Source organism: Seriola lalandi, unplaced genomic scaffold, assembly GCF_002814215.2.
Source record: "Seriola lalandi dorsalis isolate HSWRI2012SDOR001 ecotype SW California unplaced genomic scaffold, Sedor1 jcf7180002054306, whole genome shotgun sequence".
In the NCBI taxonomy this organism is placed as follows: Eukaryota; Metazoa; Chordata; class Actinopteri; order Carangiformes; family Carangidae; genus Seriola; species Seriola lalandi.
Genome location: NW_019524859.1, coordinates 670,790 through 691,472, shown reverse-complemented (window position 1 = coordinate 691,472; position 20,683 = coordinate 670,790). Strand labels below are relative to the sequence as shown.

Sequence of the window (20,683 nt, the reverse complement as noted above, 5' to 3'; positions counted from 1 at the left end):
GCAAGTGTTGAACAGTCTTTGTAGGCATGCACATACTTTTTTTTTTTAATAAATCTCTGTTTATCAACACGCACATGCTGGCATGCCTTTAGTGTTGTGCCTTTATATCTTTTTGAGTCATTTCAAATACATTTCAGATGAGGTTGATATGCATCAGCAATAGATTGGAAATGCAAAAATTGGGCTTTGGTATGGATGAACAGACATAAGCAGTGTGTCTTACAATGTAGTGAGGAAGTCAATCCTAATCATTTTTGAGGTTAGTCTGTGGTCCCAGTACAATATAGCCTCATATCCTTTCAGAACCGTCATTCCATTGCCCATCTGTCCACCAAGCACCCTCCTTCAGCCATCACCTGCCACTGCCTGCGCACCTGTTCCTAATTATCTCATCAAGCCCCAGTATAAATGCCACCCACTTTCTCCTCTGCAGGCTCATCTGTCTGCTTTCAAGTTGCTTACTGTCAGCCTGCCTTTAAACAATGTGTAAAGACTGTTTTACTTCTGACTGCTTTTGGCTCAACTTGTGTGTTTACCTTGTGTGTTGTACCTTACTGTGATGGGGTTCTGTGTGAAAGTAATGAAAAAGTCATCATGGTTTATGAGCAAATGAAGTACTGATGCTGATGAGTATTTCACAGTGTTCAAAAGAATAATGTCATTCAAAGACTGTGCCAAACTGATTACTCTGACCGTCATAAACTTCAACATTTAAATTGGTGTCTCATGGGACCCATTTTTTAAGACTCAATGTGTGGAGAGTTGTGTTTGAATTCCTAGAATAATACAGTTTTCCAGTAGCCTGTTTGCCTGACTCTTATTTGGTATATAGATCTGGTGCTGAACCAATAGTGCCATCTAGTGCACAGAATTCATAACATAAATGTAATTCTGATTCTGTTGTTAGTTCAACCTAAAATACACTGTTTTTGAATGATGAGCTAATTGTTTTGGCCTAGACATCAGCATAAAATAAATGAAATTCCTGATTAATTTTATTTGTCACCTTGTGTTTAAATTTGAGTAAGGTTGGATTTAAATTTGGCTTAGAGAAAAATAAATTTGGCTTTAATTAGTAATCAGATGCTATTAGAAATAGACCGATTGGCAGAAATATAGATGCATATATAAATTCTCATTTTATAATCCTATTAACTTTTCTTTATATTCTCTTAATTTGCATTGCTCACTTGTAATTGTTGGCTTATTCGTTGTATACCTGTATTCCAGGAACAGATTTGTGGTCGTCTCCTTGTGATTTCCTCCTTGTGGTTGTCTCCTTGTGGTTGTTTTGTATCTCTATGTGGTCGTCTCCTTGTGGTTGTCTCTTTGTGGTCATCTCTTTGTGGTTGTTTTCCATCTTTTTGCGGTCATCTGACTTTCCAACTAACATATTTTTAATAGTCAAACAGAGGCTCTGGCCCAGTGGCCCCTTAGACCCCTGGACCCCTGGCTTGTACACCATAGGCCTCTTCAGTAATCCATCCATGCTGTACCACATACCACAAAATGTGCCACATATCAAATAAAATACATTAATGGTAGTGTTATGAATGGAAGTTTGTTATTGTCACAAGAGTTTCTATATTCTGTGAAACAAAGGTACTGTAAAAAAAAAAAAGAAAAAAAAAGAAGAGAAAAAAGAGATGACGCACACCGCAGGCCTCTAGTCGTGTCACGGTCTCATGGGAGTTGTAGTCCATGGGTGGTGTACTTGCTGAATGCTAACAAAATAATCGTTGTTTTATCATTCAAATGACAGGGTTATCAATTTTTACAACTACATGCAATAGTGGATATCCATTTAAGTTCTGATGTGGGCAGAGTTTTTGCGTGTCCTGTTTCAGCTTTGTAGAAAGTTTGATGAAAGAAAGTCTCAGTACAAAAATATAGCCCAACAGCCGAGCCCGGAAGCAGGGCGGGACCTCGGCTCTTTATAAACATGGCCGTTAAGTCCTTTACAGCATCAGGTACTGCGTTTGGCTGAATTAGTTAGACTTTGAGGAAGCCACTGAGGGTAACTAGCACAGTAACAGGTGGAAAGAAAATGTAGACACACAACCGGGGGCTCTAAATTATTTACATTGTTTTATCTCTGCGTGGGAACGACATTTATAAACTTAATGTAGTACTTTAAGCTAGCTAGCTAACGAAGCTAACGCCGACGTCTCAACGTTAACTTGTGTCAACTTTTTCAGCCAGCGAGCCTAATCTGCTACTTGACTGCTTATCGAAATGGAGGAGTGCCCTCGGTCGCCCAGTCTGTCTTGATGAATATTTCACACCCGGACATCTCGGATTTACTCAGCTAAAGGCTAACCCAAACTTTCTTGGAGGTTTCCTTTTGGTTTGTGTCTTTTTTTCCTCACTGGCAGCAGCCGAGCGCTTGCCAGGCGCCCGTTCAGAAACATCACCGAGAGGGCGGACATAAACAATGTTCTCTGTCAAACCCATGAAACCAACCTTCAAGTGTTATCTTCCTCCTGTACAGGTATGTATTTGCTTGCGGGTTGTGTTTACTTGTCACGGTGGATGGTCACAATACAGTGTCAAGTAATTTCTTGAATTAATTTTAGGCTAAACTTGTGACTGGGGTGTTGCGGAAGGAAAGTTGATATTTGACGTGTTGCCAAGATTATAATAAGAAACACTGACTTCTTGTGTTGTATTGGTAGCAAAGCACAAAAAAAACTGTTTTAGTATTTAGAGTTTGCAACAGTACCCCGCTGCAAAAAAGCAGAAGGATGTAGCCTAACCAGACTGCATTTCCTATGCTACTTCAAAGTTAATGTTAACTGAAATGTCACTGGGTGGCAAGAAGTGGCAAGCGTTTTCTTCCTGCTCCCGTAAAACTTGGAATTGAAACCTGTATGGTGAATCTGGCAGCATTTGGAGAAGGAGAATAATTACTCAGCTATAATGTGGCTTCCTCTGTGGATTTGGCATGCTTGTTTTGCCAACAGGTGCATGCACTTCTGCAGACAGCAAGTGAAAGGGTTTGCTTACAGACGCTGGTTGAGCAACCCACACAAAATCAGTGTTTGTATGGGCAAGGTCAACACTAGTGTTGGGAAGTGTTTTGTATTTAGGTAACATTTTTCCTTTGACATTCAATGTATTCTAATATAAAATCAGCATCATAATGTCATGGGCATGCTCTGGGCTTGGTAGTCAATTTTATTTATAGAGTCATGTTATATTTTTGTCCAGGTATATGCTTCAAAATAGGATCAAATGTTCCACAAGTATTGCAGATTTAATCAACTTAACCCAGAACTGAACTGTGAAGTGAAGACACTGCTCAGTGGCATTCTTCGTTTTTCTATGGACTTTACACTTTTTGAAGAGATGGGTTGTTACCTAGAAGCTCTACCACTTTGCATGTGTAAGGAAATATGCTTTGACCATTTAATTTTCTTTTTTCATGTAGAGTGCAGTTGTAGTATTTGGTCGAGATTTTTTTTGGCTGTGCATGCCGGCATATTAAATATTAAATAGAACAATAACTGAGGTTAAGGTGCTGACCTTTTAGGTTTAATTTAAGGATATTCACATCTACATCTGTTGACCGTGTTGAAGCTGTATTCCCTCTTATACATAATCCTAAGTGTAAAAAAATTAATTCCTACAGTCCCACCCTTCACACTCTTAAACCTGAAATTCATCACTTTTTTTAGTCATTCATTCACTTGCAATCAGTGTGCTGTAGTGCAGCTAACAATGAACAACACATGACTGCCCAAATACTTATGTAATGTCACTGTATATGTAAGTGTGTGAGCAGTATTAATGGATGCTATATTAAAAGCATTTGTTGACTGCAGTGTATCTTTGGATCCTTCCAGTATTGTAAACAGAGCCTGCAGCAGGCTTATCGTCACTGATTGCAGTAACTGTTTATGCAACATGAATTCACCAAAAGAAATCATGACAGTTTCAAAATGGTTTTATGACAGCCACAGCTGAATCTTAGGTGTGTTGGGAATTTGCAAGCCTTATTAAAAGACTTCCCTTATTTAATCAGTTTTACACCTAGAAGCAATTAATATTTCATGCTTTTTCCAGCCTCTCCACCTTGTTATGACACCTTATTTCCATAATTCATTAACCATCTGTTGAGTTGGTGTTTAATTAAATCTGATGTGGCTTATTCTTTTTCTGCAGACTAATGTGAAGGAAACTATTGAACCGCCTATCAAAAAGTTGGAGCCTAAGTTACTTCCAGGTAAGTTTATTTTGTGCATTATCCTAAGAATAGTTAGCACCAAAAAAAGTTTGAGGTGTTTGATCAAAAAGCAGATGAGTCAGTTTTGCATTGCCTTACACTGCTAGGGCTTAAAGACTAGATCTGATTGTGAATGATTGGCTGAAGCTCATTATTTGGACTTGGATAATAAGTCATCTTATTTATGTTTCACATGGCTGGTAGTGTTTAATTAGACTGGTCTAACAAGCCTTTCAGCTCATGCAAACATGGCAATCAGTCTCAACCTAAGTAAATTCAATTAGGTAATGTAATAGATGAAAATTGTAATGCTCTGGAAAGTCAACTGAAATTAGCATTTGTTGCAGCTTGAAAAATTATTACCCACTGCAGAAAAAGGAGACATGAGAGGAGGCTCCACAATGCTGTGTAAATTTATGAGAAACCTCCAGTTTTTATAGAAATTTTCTCCATCTTGAGTGGGTTTGTGCCCTCTTTACTCTCTATCTGTCTCTGCCTCCACTTGTACTGCTTTGAATATACCCGTTTCCCTCCCAGAGTTTCTGTAGCAACTGTAGTCCTTGTACTACTGGTTTCCAGTCTCTCTTTTTGAACTGTTGAATTATCAACTCAAAGTTCCAAAAATGACATTGGTGGGAGCAGATTGTATTTTCTATCTATATTTGACTTTAACAATTCAAAAAGTTAAACAGGAACAAGGGAATTAATTTGTGGACATTACTACTGGATACAAATTTTAAAATGATTCATTAAAAGGGCCATTTCCTTTTTAAATTATCAGGAGCATTGGCAGTTGGTAATTGTGAACCATCAATCGTCAATATATTTGTCAGTCAGCAGAACTTTGCCTGCTGTTTACAGTTACAGAATGCTGCTCGGTTGTTTTCTTAGCTGTTTTCTCACATTGCAAGTGCAACCTCTCATGAGGAATTAGAAACCGCACCCCTGCCAGTGATATTTGCATAAGCAGCAGATTGGTGTAAAGTGGTCTTTGCAGCCCAGTTCCTCTTCTCCATGAAGTAGCCACTTCTTCCAGTCATGGGAACTACCTTTTTTACAGGAAACAACTGCTTGAAAGGGTTATGATAAAAGTTGATTTAAGACATGAAATTGTTAATTCCTTTAAGCTGTGCCAAGTAATGCATATTTTAGCATTATCATGCCAGAGTCTTACAGTAAGCACAGCTAGTTAAATGACTGGAGCAGCAGGAAAGTCTTCATGTAAATTATTTATTTTGGTTTAAGTCTGAGACATTGACTTGGAAACCTCATGGGAGTGGCTTGACACGCCCTTTGCATAGTGTCTTGTTGTGTGTTATTTTAAGTAACTATGCAGAAATGTCTTTTGAAAGTAGAAACTCTTGAACCATACCTTAATTTTAGTTTCCAGACACTTTTTAAAGTTTTTTCTATTTTCAAACCTGCTTCACTTAAGTGAAGTGTATCAAGGCCACAGTCAACATGAAAATTGGAATTGACTACCTGTGTAGTCGCTGGTAAAACAAACTTTCCATCCACTCCCAAGCAGCATTTACTGTTAGGGGTTAAGGGTTGTTGCTCCCTCACCATCCTGCTTTTGGAGCTGGATTGACAAACAGGTTCCACTTCCACGAATCCATGATCAGCTTCCTTGTTGTTAAAATACTGCACATTTGCTGAATGCTGCTCAGAGGCAGAGCTTTGAAGTGACTGTCTGTAGGACACCACCCTGCTGCCCCAGTTCTCATCTTTTTAAAAAATGCCTGGGGCACCTTTTTATAGCTACATTTTGCCTATGCATAAATTGTGTTGTCATCGTGTTAAGAGACAAGGGTCATGTTACTCATAAAAGATGGTATATGAGAAACTGCTCTTTAGACTAAAGCTGAGACAATATCTATAATGTGACTTACTTGTGGCACTGAAGGGAGTGACTGTCCCATTTATCATCAAAGAAACTATGGGTGTGTGGAACCACTTGGCTTTTTTCTGCCCAACAGGCACCTTCAGTAATGTAGCTTCACCTTTTTAAACCATTTGACTTTTGGTATTGCAACATAGCCTTTCACAAACATGCTACACAAAGATTACAAGATGTGATATGTGTAAACGACCTCAGCTTCCTGCTAGCTTTCATATCTATTGATATACAAAGATTTTATATATTTTCTGCTATGCTTTTGAAGAATCACAAAGTTAATCACTGCCATGTTGTTTTTGAGAGGGCAGCTAGGTTCAAAAGCCATGCATTTGCATTGTGCATTTTTGTGTTAGCCTTAAGCATATTAAGCTTAACCAACATTATTTAGGAAGCTTATGAAATGTTGCTGTCATTTCTCTTCCTGCCCACTAAAACAAAAGGGAAATGTTAATAAAACAAACAGCACATTGGTTTATGCTCAAGAGATCATATCTGTTAGACTAGTTGAACTTGTTTTTTTCCTATAACAGGTTTTGATGTCAATTTAAAGCATTTGACGACTTGATTAAGTTTCATCCTTTGCAGTCTTTGTTCTAATAAAAGGCAATAATAAAAAGCAATTATCTTTGATAGGTTTTATTGCAAAGCAGTGTGTTTCTAAACCAGACATATATAAATAGTAATTATACATCAGAATTCAAATAACAAGCTTGAAAATAAATTGTGTAAATGATAATAAAACACATAATACATTTTGGCTTGGCTATTTAACAAATCTTGAGGAATAGGAAAAAGGACAGCAAATACCACTTTTCATCATGGTAACAGGATTCTTCTAAATTCATTGCAGAACAGTGCAAGTACTGAATCTGTTTTCTTTACTTTTTCTTTCTAATTTTCAGTTTCTATGTGCTTCATTGAGCTGTAGTAGTTGACTGTAGACTTTACACACACTTCATTCTCACAAAACATCTTTTTTCTGTTTTGTTTGTCACCAGGGGAGATAGTAGTTAATGAGGTAAACTTTGTGAGGAAATGCATCAGCACTGAAAGCAGCCAGGATGATCTTTGGGGGAAGTTGATATGCACCAACTTTAAGGTCTCCTTCATCCCTCAGGATGCCCCACCTAAACAGGTATGTGTGTGGACTGTGGTTTTTAAAGCAGTTAAACTGTGCTATTGTGAATGTTTAGCCATTCTTGGGAGTAATTCAAATCCATAGTGCTGTTTTAATGCAGTTGGTTAGAGGTCTTGTCATTTTGGTACCATAAGTGTGAAAACAAAATGTTTTAACTTCCTCTTACAGCTCTTAACAGTGTTAAAGTTTTAGCAGGCTTGAAAAGGAGAAGGTATAATTTTTGCTTTACGTTTGCACCCACTGGTGCTACCAGCACACTGCTGAATAGCTTTAATGCTTGTATTTCCACAGCATGGTTGTATGTGCAGTGCATCTGGCAAGGAAGAAGGAAAACTTGTGTGCTTTCCTGCACTACATTGTCAATGATATCGCACAAGAAGTGAGAGAACAGACGTCATTTCCAGCTATGCTGCAGATTGTTGCTGTGATAAGAAAATGGAACCTGATCATTGCTTGGCCTGAGGAAATTAACTCAATCTGCCAACCAGTATTTCAGACGATATTTTAGTGAGTTATGGGTGTAATAGAACTGCATACAGAATGTCACATGTACATTTTTATTGTTTGCTTTTACCACAGAAGTCCCAGTTGTCCCACCTGCTGCTCGGAGAGCACGACATCCCCCTGACCTGTCTGGAACAAGTAGTTACAGGTACATCTGGTGCCAATGTTTGTAGTGGCATTTTTTTGTGAAGAAGTATTTCACAGGTTGCTTCTGCCATCACAGAGATATGTTCACTGACTTTCACATATATAAATCTCGTAATCAGAGCCCAAATGTTTTATCTGTCTGATCAGTAACCAGGATACTGCAAACTATTCATTTCCTAATGATATTGAATAAATAAAAAAGCAAGCTAATATTACCATTTTTGAAAGTGTATTTATCAGATGTTTAATATTACACAGTCAAATATCTGTTGATAAAATCAAGCAGCTCTTAAAGCGCTAACATCCAGCATCCTAACCCAGTCATTTTATAAGAGTGCTCTGCACTCAGAATTAAAGTTAGATGGGCCCAGTCCTCTCTTCATTAATCTTTGACAGCTTGGGTGACTGGTCTCGTTTGTTGTTCATTCCTGGTCAGCAATCTGATAACAAGTGATGTCACAGCTAAGGCAGTGTTTAGTGGCAGTGCAGTCTGGCTAGGATTAGCCTTGTTTAAATATCTCATAGCTGTCGATTGCTGACAGTGCAAGGGCAACTGCCCACAGCAAGAGTTGTTGTGTTACAGTGATGAAGCATGAGGCTTTGTTTTACTCAGCTTGTTTTATAACCTGTTAGAACTGGGCTACTAAAGACAACATTACAATTATCGGATTTGCACAAATATAGGAGCATCAAGAAATAAAATGAATTTGACTCTGCTGATAAGTGATATTTTGGCGTTATTGCTTGTTTCTTCATACAATATGTAATCTGTGCCATAGTTTACACCTTGAATTTACACCTGGAATTAAAATCTATTAAAAGATCTATTTTGGTATATGTTTAGGTAAAGGTCATGGATTACTGTTTTGTATAAATGCAGTACATAAAAAAGATTGAGCGGAGATACATGTTGAGTGTTTTGTATGTGACCTTAATACCTGTTGTCCAAAAGGGAAGCTTTAAAATTCAATATTGCATACCTAAGTTTTGACATGTGCATAAGTTTTCTATTAGTATTTTGTTTGTTCCTCACAGTGAATGATACAAAGGGGAAAAAGAAAGTGTTGGGGTCAAATCAGAAGCTGAAGTTTAACCCCACTGAGCTCATCCTGTACTGCAAAGACTTGCGCATCATAAGGTTCTGCTTTGATGAGGCTGGGCCTGAGAGTGCCAAAAAGGTGAGTGATGCCTAAACCTTTTCCAGTTTATTTGAGATCAGTAAGATCTTGAGTTTCAGTAACTGGATGGCTATTTCAAAGCTTTTAAAGTATCCGCTTACTGTGGATATGGAGCTTAAGTCTACCACTAACTTTGGAAAAAAAAAAAAGAAGGAATTTGTGAATGAATGGATGAAAGAGTTAATAAATAAAATAACAAAAATAACCTAACTTAAATTTAAGGGTATTAAAGCCACTATGTGAAATTTCTGATCACTGACTTTGGCACCCCCTGTGGTAGCATCAAACACTAAATGCTGCTACCTCACTTCCCCTCTGATCCCCTGATAACTACTGTGCAAACTCTGGCTCCAAGTGACATCAGCAGTTCAATATTGCAGCATCGGTGTCTGAGATTGTTCTGGTTAATTTTTTTTACAGTGGGAGGAAGTGGAGATGCATCTTCATATACCTCATTGGTTTTCACCACAATTAGTTTGTGCCGTCACAATAATTTGTAAGATGCTTTAATCATATGAAATTCTACACACAGTGACTTCAGCATATAAGTAATAACTTTGAGTCAATACCTCTTGCTCAGAATTAACCATTCCCTTTTCTCAGCTTCCTCTGCCCATTTCACTGTTGGTTGTTGCTGACCAAACCTTTCCTTTCCTGGCTACGTGAGCTCACTACATACACATGCTACACGCAGTGCTGTGACCACTTCCTCAGTAACAAGGATATTTATATCAAACAAACTTTTATGTGCTACTCATTCACCCTCCACCTAAGAGCATTTCAGTGTGGCCATTAGCCAAACAATGAATAAGAGACATTGCAAACAATGCCATTCAAGGCAAAGGAAACTGAGAATGATCTAGACTGTAGACACAACTGGCAGCAAGACTCTGACTCATCTCCTGCTCAGAGAGATTGGAGGGACAGATGTTTCATTCTTCAAATTGTAGCTCAGTTCAGTAGGGTCCAAGAAGGTCAATGTGATGAGATTGATTTTATGGTTGGCATACACTAAAATGTTGCATTTTTAAGTAAGGCTGGAGGATGGTATTAAATATCATTAATGTTTTAGACCAAATACCTCAATACCATTATATATCAATATAATGTTTTGTGTGAGGATATCTTAAGAGGACTGGTGATACTTTCAGAAGACAGCTACCCACAAGGGAAATTAAAAGAAATTATCAGTAAAGTAGACTCAACCATATAGAGGCATTCACTTTAAAATCAGGTAAAAGCATCTCGCATGCATAGAAATTGGAGCTGCCCACCTTTTAATGTAGCCAGGAAAACACACATTTCCTCGTTTAAAATAGTCATTTGTGTAGTGGGTTGAATTATTGTGATAACTAACAGTAGGTTTGGACTGAATGAACCTAGACCTTTGAGGTCTTTTGGGTAATTTTGGAAAATGTTAATAGAAAGACAAAAAACAAACCAGGAAGTTGTCACCTTGAACACAGCCTGCATGTGAACATGTGACTATTTGATAGGTTTACTTATTCACCTCTAAACACAGCCGACAGTAACAAAATTAACACACAGACTTTTCATACTCTGTAAGCATTGATGCAGTGTTAGGGAAACGGTGGAAGTAAATTTGTATTTGTGACTTGAGACATGAGTGCAAAGTTCTTGGCTTTCTGTTGTTTTACTACAGTCAGGGAGCTGTATATCTCTTTATAGTATGCCAGTGAAAAGCACATGAATGTGAATGCACACAGTTGCAGTTCTGATCTCCTCTCATGTCATCTGGGAGCAATTTTTGTGTAGGTTTTAGAGGACTAGGAGTTCCACAGCACATACCTACAGCAACATTACAGGCTGGTACTGCATTGAGTAGGTTCTCTTTACTTTGAGTCTTACAAGTCTCTATTCACAGATTAATTTATTTTGAATCAAAAGTGCAAAAATATTATTTTGTGTATCCTACTGCATTCAAAAGAATATAGAACACTAAATAGAAATGGGTCTATCCTCCCTCACTCCTTGTGAGTCTATTTATGAACACCATGTATGTAATTACAGTGTGAACCTAAAATGGGGCTCAGGTCTTTTTTTTTTCTTTGTGACATATGGAATTAAGCCAGTCTATAATAGCCTAGTTTGCCATTGGAAATTACAGAGTTGGGAGCAGCCTTGACCACACACACACACACACACGCACACACACACACACACACACACACACACACACACACACACACACACACACTTTTCCTGTGTCCTCTTGTGTTATTCACAGCTTTACAACTGAATGGACTGCTTTGTGTGACTCTAGAGGGGCCACAGAGAGATTCAGTCCTGTAAACCCAGAGCAGCAGCCTGTCAAACATTTACTTTCCCGGGTTTCACTTGTTCTTGTGTCTGCATGGTTAAAGAACATGCCTCAGAATTCATTTAGCACTCTGAGTGAACCCGAGTTGGGGAACCGATTGGTTGTGATGAAACCTGATCTGCCTTGATAATGTTTGACTCCACCATTCAAATGTACTTTTATTTTATTATACTGTATATCCCATAAAAGTGCCTTCTTTTTATTCTAGGTTTGCCTTGCTATCGCCCACTATTCCCATCCAGCTGATCTTCATTTGTTGTTTGGCTTTGAGTATCAAGGACGGCGATACCATGAATCTAAAGGTGCCATATTTCTTTCACTGTCTTTCTCTGTAACCGTTAATCAACTATGATTCGCAAATTTAACTGTCCACATTTAATATATCTACATTACACAAGAAATAATCTCAAAGTGTATTTATGTTTCCAGAGGAGCGAGTCAATGGCTCCACCCCTCGAGGAGGATTACAGACCCCTATTTTTGACCGTCCATCTGACTGGGATCGGGAGATCAAAAGAACGGGTGCTTCAGAGTGGAGGGTGTGCTCCATCAATGAGAATTATGCCATCTCACCAAGGTTTTCAGCTCACTTTCTTTCTTCTTTTTTTTGTAGGCAATTTATGATGGGCGTTGTAGGCAAAGCAAGTCCGCAACTCCTTCAGTTGGCCTTAGTTGTTACGGACACTCTAAATTTCACTCGTTATTCATACTTGGTATTTTTTGGCAAGACACTATATTTACACTGTGCGCCTTTTTGCTTATTTCATGAGTGACTTGTCTAGAAAAAATGTTATGAATGTCTCAGTGTAGCCTGCAAGTTTATTTTAGACAATACATGCTATTCATCTGAGTTCAGTGGTGACATCATAGTGGGTTTCACAGTAAGGATTGAACAGTGTTTTATGTGGAATCGGAGAAAAGACTTGCATAATAGTAGCTTGCACCAAACTGTGCAAATCACGTGGGGCTGAAACAGTACTTCCGTTACATTTTCTACGTTAAGATGTCACTTTCTAACTGTAAAGTTGAAAGTTGTGGGAAACATGAAAATACATTTTGTTAGATGTGTTTTCCTCAGTTTATTTGATAATAATTTTATAATCTTGTTTGATTTCTGTGTAACACCAGTCTCTCTTTAAACTCCTCTTCAGTCTTCCAGAGTATACTGTGGTCCCAGTTTCTCTGGCAGATCAAGATCTAAAGCGGCACTCACTATTCTTCACTGATAATCGCATCCCTGTGAGTATCTAGGCTCTCATATCTCCATTAAATGTGTGCCCTTTGTCAAACTCTGCTTAGGACCACCTTTCATTTTTCCCTTTCAGTTATTTGTTATAACTATACTCCATATACTATATACAATTATGTTATTTTGTTAATAAATTTAAGGGCCACCAGTGTAGTCATCTGTAATCCCTATCTGCCAAGTCCAAGTAGCATCCAATTCAGTTGATCAGAGCATCTCTTTTACTTTATAACTCATCGATGTCTGATTTATTTGCCTTCTTTTTCACAGCTCTGGTGCTGGAATCACCCCAATGGGAGCGCTCTTGTCCGCATGGCCAGCATATGTGATCCAGCACAGCAGAAGAAGATTGAGCAGAAGTAATGCTTCTTTGCTTCATTCAGATTTAGAACATGAATTAGACATGATGTTTTTACTCTCTCTTACTTACTCTCACACTGGAATTCAGTATCTGCCAGCAGATGGTTAGCTGCAGCAGTGGGATATAAAAGTGATGAGATTTGTCACTATTTGTTTTAAATTTTGTCATATATTTTTAGTTTATGAGACAAGACATCTCTAATCCAGTCATCAACATCTTCCTTGTGTTGTGGTAGGGTCTTTAATGCCATCACAAAAAGCCACCCACAGCGAAGTGATGTCTTCAGGTATGATCTGGACAAGTGCCTACCTAACATCCAAGACATCCAGAGTGCCTTTGTCAAAGCGAGGCAGATCTGTGTTATAGGTGAGCCCCCTTGCAAAAGTAATATTCAGCTTCTGTGTACAGTCAAATCAATGCACATTTCTTTGATGTGGAAATAAAATGAGTTTCTTGAAATGATTTGACTGTTTTCATTATGTGCAGATCCTTTTGAGGAGTCTGAGGAGAGGTGGCTTTCCTCCATTGAAAACTCACGATGGCTGGAGCACGTAAGGTGTGTAAACAACCTGACACTGTATGATAGCTCTATAAAACTACCATTGTTGTAGTAGATTAAGATGATATTAAAATGTCATTTTATATTTGTTTGCGGACTACATTTATTCATGTTTCTATGAAACGTCATTGTATGTATCTTTAATATTTCTGTCTTTTTAGTGCAACTATACACTCATGAGATGAGTTACTTGTTTGGTCAGCAGGATTATTCAGCCTTGAAATCTTTGCCCTGGTACCCATCTGGCATTTTGAGCTGAGTAGCACCTGGCTACTGTCATCTGCCTGGCTAGCCTGTAATTAGTTAGTTTATTTCAGTGTAAAGGTACGGAGGCTAAGCTGGGTACTAAGAAAATAACACATGTTTTTCAAAGTCAGTTAACATGTATGTTTGTACTTGTGACCTAAGGGCTGTTTTGAAACAATCAGCTGAGATAGTCTACTGCCTGGATGGAAAGAATGCATCAGTCATTCTCCAAGGTAAAACATTCTCTTTTTGAGTTATTTTCACCAGTCATTTGTTCCCATTGTGTTTAAAGCCAGGCAGTCATAAAGCAACACCTTTCTGTACTCTTCACTCTTGCATGGTGCATGAACGAGTGTTCTTGGTTCATTATTTATGATATTCTATGTTTGGTTTTAAATAGATTATGCATACCAGCCAAAATACATCTAAAAAAATACTGTGGTCAAATTAGAATAATTTAACTTTTTTTTATTTCAATCTCATCAACCTTGAAAATACTTTCCTTGCAAAAAGCCTGTTTTAAGATTTTGGTTTCTCTGATTCTACACTTGTACAGAGGAAGAAGACAGAGACTTGAGCTGTGTAGTGTCCTCATTGGTGCAGCTCATGTTGGACGCTCACTATCGCAGCCTCATTGGCTTTCAGAGTTTGGTGCAGAAGGAGTGGGTGATGGCTGGCCATCGCTTCTTGGACAGATGCAACCACTTAAAAAGGAATGACAAAGAGGAGGTATCTGGCAAATTGAAATGAATCCAGTCATAGGAGAGCTGACCTAATGATTTCCTGAGATACTCATGATTCTTGGTGTTTGTTTCTGTTCTCTCGATCTAGTCCCCACTGTTCATGCTGTTCCTGGACTGCGTGTGGCAGATAATTAACCAATACCCAGCAGCATTTGAGTTCACAGAGGTCTATCTGACAGTACTGAGTGACAGCATGTGGATCCCCCTCTTCAGTACTTTCCTCTTCAACTCTCCCAAACAGCGTGCACAGCACTTAATGGTGAGGGATACATGCATATGATTGCATTCTTATTTATTTAGTTTAATTTAATACATATATTTATATGTGAAAATGCCACAGTAAATCAGTGCTGTTTTTTTTTTTTTTTTTTTTTTTTTTTTTTTTTTTTTTTTTTTTTTTTTTGTTACTGTACACCAAATGCAACAGATTCAACTATAATCTTGAATATGTTAATTCACATTTTTGAATATGTTTAATTCAATTAAATGAGAGTAAAACTTTGGAAAGATGGTAGTTGATGAAATGAAAGCAAACAAAGATTTGTACACAACAAAAACAATATCTGATTTGTGTTTGTTTAAAAGTTTAACTTGTAATAGACATATCAGAATGTTAAAAAAAAATCTGTGTCTGTGTGAGGAAAGAGTAAGAGTTAAAAAACATGTTATAATTCCAGGTGATGGGGTGTAACAAAGCAACATGTTTTTGTGGCATCACTTCATGTTGGAGACTATAACATTCTGCTTGCGGTTAGGAAAGTAACCAATAAATCTGACAAAAGCAAATTATGTTTTCTTGTTTACCTTTATGGATTGTCATCTCAAGTCTGGAAGTTTTTACATGGTGTACAGAAATGGTTTTTGTCTAATACTATGTACAGAGAAGGAATGATGTTGTCTTTACTCTGCAGGACTTTGCCAAGAATAAAGCCATCCCTCAAGGAGAAGACCAGGTTTTGTATTTCCCTCCTGTTTGGGACTGGTCACAGCAGTTCTCCACCAAAAACCAAACCCTCTTTAACAACCCCATGTACATAGGCAAAGGAGCTGCCTGTGTTCAGAATGGGGAAGTGAAAACCTTCAGACGCACAAAGGTATGTAACTCACTGAGCTTTACAAGTTTATAAGAGCAGTAACAGCAAGTACGTTATGAAATGTATATACCCTTTTGTGTTAGACTTAAATTTCAGTTTAGGCTTTCAGCCTGGGTTTTATGGTTTTTCAGCCATGTTAAATGAAAAGCGAAAGGTCTTTACTTGTCATTCCTCTTTATGGTCACCCATCTTTTTGGTTTGTTGAACTAATAGTATTCGCTGCTCCATAGAATTCTAATTTTCAAGGTCAGAATAGGATCAATAATGATGTGTAGATATTTTTGATAAAGGTCAGCTCAATCTTCTGCCCTCTTACAATTCAGGCTGGTCGGTATTACTGTTTTTTGCTTGCATTCTGCTGAAATACATAGAATTTCTGATGGAGTAAATGTTTAACATCGGCAGTCCATCCAGTCAGCAGTTTTTGTTTATTGCTGCTGAGATTTTATGGGCAGCCTGTTGTGGTTTCATCAGCAGTTTTAGAAAACACACACACAGAAGAGGAACTATCATGCAGAAAATAAATTGTTCTTTTTGCTATAGTCGACGTTTCTAGGCCATAAGGATTTGATAATGCAGGTGGAAAGGGGAGAACTTGGATTGAGTGATCCTTGGCTGTTAAGTCTGCTACTGCAGTCTGTCACAGAGATACTTAGTGAAAATAATCCAACGCTGTGTCCTTCTTCCAGCAAAAAACCTACAGTTCCACATTGCGAGGAACACCAGCCTCTTTGCGTAATGGACTGAAAGGTGGAGAGGATGCACTGCCACGACGGGGCTCTCTAGTGTCGGAGCTGAAGCCTGATTTCTCACCAGTGAAAGATGAAAGCCCATCAGAGCGCTTTTTCAGGGACTGGTTCTCTCAACCTGCTGACCAGCAGGGCCTCCTGATTCCCTTGCTCATGCCCTCACATGTGGCTCTTTGGAAGCTCTTCTTTCTTCGCTGGGTTCCTGAAGCCTGCATTCCCAAAGGAGGCCCCATCACCGCCTACCACAAGCTCTCCCAACTGGTCGATGAAATTGAGATACTGCAGAGCCAGCTCAGGCAGTATAAGGGACCCAGTCCGGGCACCACGCCACTCCCTAGCCCAAGTGGCCCCCCTTTAGACCAAAGGAGAATGTATTTTAAGGCCTCTTCTCCGAATGACTCCCCTACACCTCCAGACTTCCTTACCTCCTCCTTTCCTTTCACCCCAATGGGAAATCTGTGCCGCCGCACTGTCCATGGGACGCCCATTAGCAAATTTCTGAATGGGGCAAGGATCTGGCTCTCAACAGAGACTCTTGCTAATGACACTGTCTGAGGATGTGGGGCTTTCAGGCTCACTTTTCTGAGCCCAATACAGGTCTGCTTAACAACTAATCATCTTATTTTCTATTGCGTCTTTCTTAAATACCAAGAAGGAAAATGAGAAATAGAAAAATGTTACTTTGGACTTCTGATTTTTAATTATTTATAAGCTATAATTTGCACCATTGATGCTGCATCAAAATCTGAGGTAATTTCTAAACTAAAGTGTTGTCTATCGTCCATTACAGCTGAGGAATTCAGATTCACTGAAGTGCATCCTCCTTATTGGCAAGTGAGTTGTTACTGTGAGCTTTCCTCTGACTGTGAAAGATCATCATCTTTATTATAGATGCATTTTCTTGTCTACTCTTGTCAACTGCTTTTTTTTTTTTTGCTAAGCTTACTTTATGACCCACACAAGGATTGCTTTTCAAGATTTTAATATTGAGTTGAGATAAGGTTGAGAACTCCCTTTCTAAGACTTACCTGTGATTTACTGCACATTTTAAATAATAATTGAAATTCAACTATTTAAGTATGTGTATAACAGCAATGCTATCAGTTGTTCTTGCTTTGAATTCTCATTGGACAGTAGGACTTCTTCACTGTAATGGAATACTGATACTTGAAATTAGAAAATGCTCCTTTTTATTGCAGCAGCAATGATGCAATTCACTGAACACTGATTTCCCAATACTCCATTAATTTGTGCCTTCCAGGAAATTTAATTGAAGATGTAATGTTTACCTGGTCTTTTTTTCAGAAAGAGGGACAGAAAAATAACACTGCTAACAAGTATTTACTTTGTGGTAAAAAACAAAAAGGATCTGGCCTGGTTGAATGTAACAGGGCGTTTTTTTTTTTTTTTGGGGGGGGGGGGGGGTTCGCACAAACTTAATGCTATTTGCTCCAGTTGCCCATATTTTAATGGTTGTGTTGGGGTTTCGCTGTAAGTAGCAAATAGTGTGATTTCAGGGTCTTGCTTTGTAGATATACTCTATTTTTCATGCAGAGATAAGGGCCTATATTTTTAGTATCATAATGTAGGTGATACTTAGAGGAAAGTGGAGCTGTGAGGACTTCAATCTGTGGTAGATATTTCCTTTTCTCTTTTGAAGGGGTTTTTATTAAACTTTACTAGAGGCCTTCTGGTAAGGCTCTGATGAGAAACTATTCAGATTATCAGTACCTGAATGGGTAAATATTTGAAAGCAAAGGGACAGACGAGGGCTGTGACTTAAACCGGTCCCTAGTTAAGTACGTAGTGAATATTTTCAAGGCTGCACATGAAAAAACTTCTGCATAAAATCACCTGGATAGCAAGTATCATAACTACACCCTGTGTATAATTTTGACATTTCCAAATGAAATGACAGTAAGGGTCATTTGTCTACTCACTTCAATATGCAATGTGACTAGAGAGTGAAAAGCCTTAAAAAGAACGGTAGCATTAACTGTACACACTATTCAACATACTGTATGTGGCTATAGCAATACTTTTGTAATATTCCTTGTGTTTTCTTCATTTTCCATGTTGCTCTGCATAGAGGAGTGATATAATAGAAAACAAGCAGTGAAGTTACTGTACTTCCAGTCAAGATAGTTATAGTGAGCTTAGTCTGCAAACATGCTACACTTCCAGTACTCTGCAAATATGTTGGCATTTGGACCCCTTAAAAATGTCTCCCTAGGAAGTTCACTAGCAGCTGAACTAAGGACTGGTTTGAGACACATCTGGTGAAATGGATCAGTCATCCAGAGCCCCTTTTAAAACTGGTAAGAAACAAGCAGTGTGTAATACCTTAATGTCTTAAAATAACGACACAGCATTTATAATCCAAGCTCTGTGTAATTGTAGTATAACACCATTAGACAGACTCAATATCTGTCCTACAATTACACAGGGGTATTGATCCTTAGATGCTAGATTGACCAGTTTCCAGTGATAGTCAGATACACTCATGATTATTTGGCAATAACTAGTTCAGGTGTTTTTTTTAGTATAGATGTGTATAATGTGAGTGCAAACCTGTTCTCCTAAATGCTATTCATTGCACATTTAACTCAATATATAGGATAGTTTGTTTCAAGGTGGTTTTTGAATATAATTTTGGCAAATATTATAAATACTGTATATGCTTGAAATTTTCCAATTAATATTTTTGATTAATGGTACTAAATAACTTTTATCCTTAATTTAGTCTTTATATTTTATGGAGAGATATTTATATGCTGTTTTCCCACTAATTCACAATGTTGCACTCTGCTGTAATTGTATGATGACTGTGCTTCCACCATGGCACAGTTTGATATTGATCACCAGCAGATGTATTTATTCATTTATGCAAATGTTCTCTAAGAGGGATACAGTTGCTACTGTACATCCCCTGTGCCTTTTTGGGAAGATTGACCATTTTTTGTAACTATATTCTAAATCTGTTGACTTATTTCATTTTTCTAAAATTGCTGATTTTATCAATTCTGCAAATCTAGTTAAATTCAGAGGTACTGCACTGAAGCTGTTTTTCCTCACAGAAAATAAGGCTCAAATGTGTACCAGTAACCAATCATTACATTATTTTTCAAATGAAATTTTGTTCTGGCTTTTATTTCACTAGGATCAGTTTCATGGACATATTACATCATATAACAAGGGTTACGTTTTTTTCCTTCTGCTACAGACTGGATCATTCCCCCTGCCATATTTTACAAGGGACGTTATTATCTGCCAAAAAGGCTCTTGTGCACAATTTGTACAATGACAAGGGATGGGTAACAACAAAAAACACAGCTGTAGTAGTAGTCATATTCAAAACAATTAAAATGATTGTTTACATATACTACATCCTACAAGTCAAGCTTAGCAATATGATTCTTGGAATTTTTCAAGTATTTCCTCTTAAAGAAAAGATCAAATCTTTCTAAAATGCATGCATGGCTATATTAGCAATTAGGATACCTCCTGATGTAAACCGCAAACAAAAAATAGTGAGGGTTAAAAAAAATAAAAAACTGCCACAAGAAGTAAAGGAAGGAGAAATGATCTCCAAACACTGAATGGCATGGATCATGCACAGGTAGGTTTGGTTGATCTCAGTGGATGTACCACTCGAAGTACGGCTGATCAGAATGCACTTATTAGTATCTTAGCATCTTTCAAAACCTACAATTACAGTGTGTTCCTCTGTCATTAAAGCCAATGGAACAATGTAAAACAGCGCAACTGGAGTACAAAATGATAAGCAATATATAATAAAAAGAAGGGTTTGTCCAATTACTCTTCTAAGACTGAATGCTGAGACTTAACTTTGATACTGTTTAAAGATCGTCTGAAATTAGTGATCACAACAGGCAATAAGCAGTGATGATGTGTGTGTATATTGCAACTCTCACTCCACACAAGAGCCTCAGCCCTGCAAGCTCTTTTCAGACTCATGCGTAGACACATTTGAACTGAAAACCTTTAAGCCTGACTCAACAAGCCAATTTATACACTGTTGCTCTCTGAGTTTAAGTGAAATTAATGAGAATATTTGTACATCCAGGCAAGCAGGGTATATATCCATATCACAAAATTGAAAACGCCTCTACATTTAATATTTGTGTCAATTTTCTCTAATGTTGATGTTGATATTTAACATACACTAAATGAATCACATATGAACTCTCAATGTGTCTCAAGGTGATCCTAGGTGATCAGTTTTTGTAAG

At 37.9% G+C, this 20,683-nt stretch overlaps 1 protein-coding gene across 1 annotated transcript; it reads left to right on the top strand.

Moving 5' to 3' along the window:
- Positions 1-1,933: 1,933 nt before the first annotated feature.
- Positions 1,934-19,565, top strand: mtmr10 (myotubularin related protein 10). Its single transcript, XM_023406405.2, has 16 exons — positions 1,934-2,491; positions 4,165-4,225; positions 7,124-7,260; positions 7,843-7,915; positions 8,950-9,092; positions 11,642-11,735; positions 11,863-12,010; positions 12,585-12,672; positions 12,950-13,038; positions 13,276-13,406; positions 13,527-13,596; positions 14,008-14,078; positions 14,402-14,574; positions 14,677-14,847; positions 15,500-15,682; positions 16,372-19,565. The coding sequence occupies exons 1-16, from the start codon at positions 2,435-2,437 to the stop codon at positions 16,984-16,986; spliced, it is 2,304 nt and encodes a 767-aa protein (XP_023262173.1). The 5' UTR covers positions 1,934-2,434; the 3' UTR covers positions 16,987-19,565.
- Positions 19,566-20,683: the final 1,118 nt, after the last annotated feature.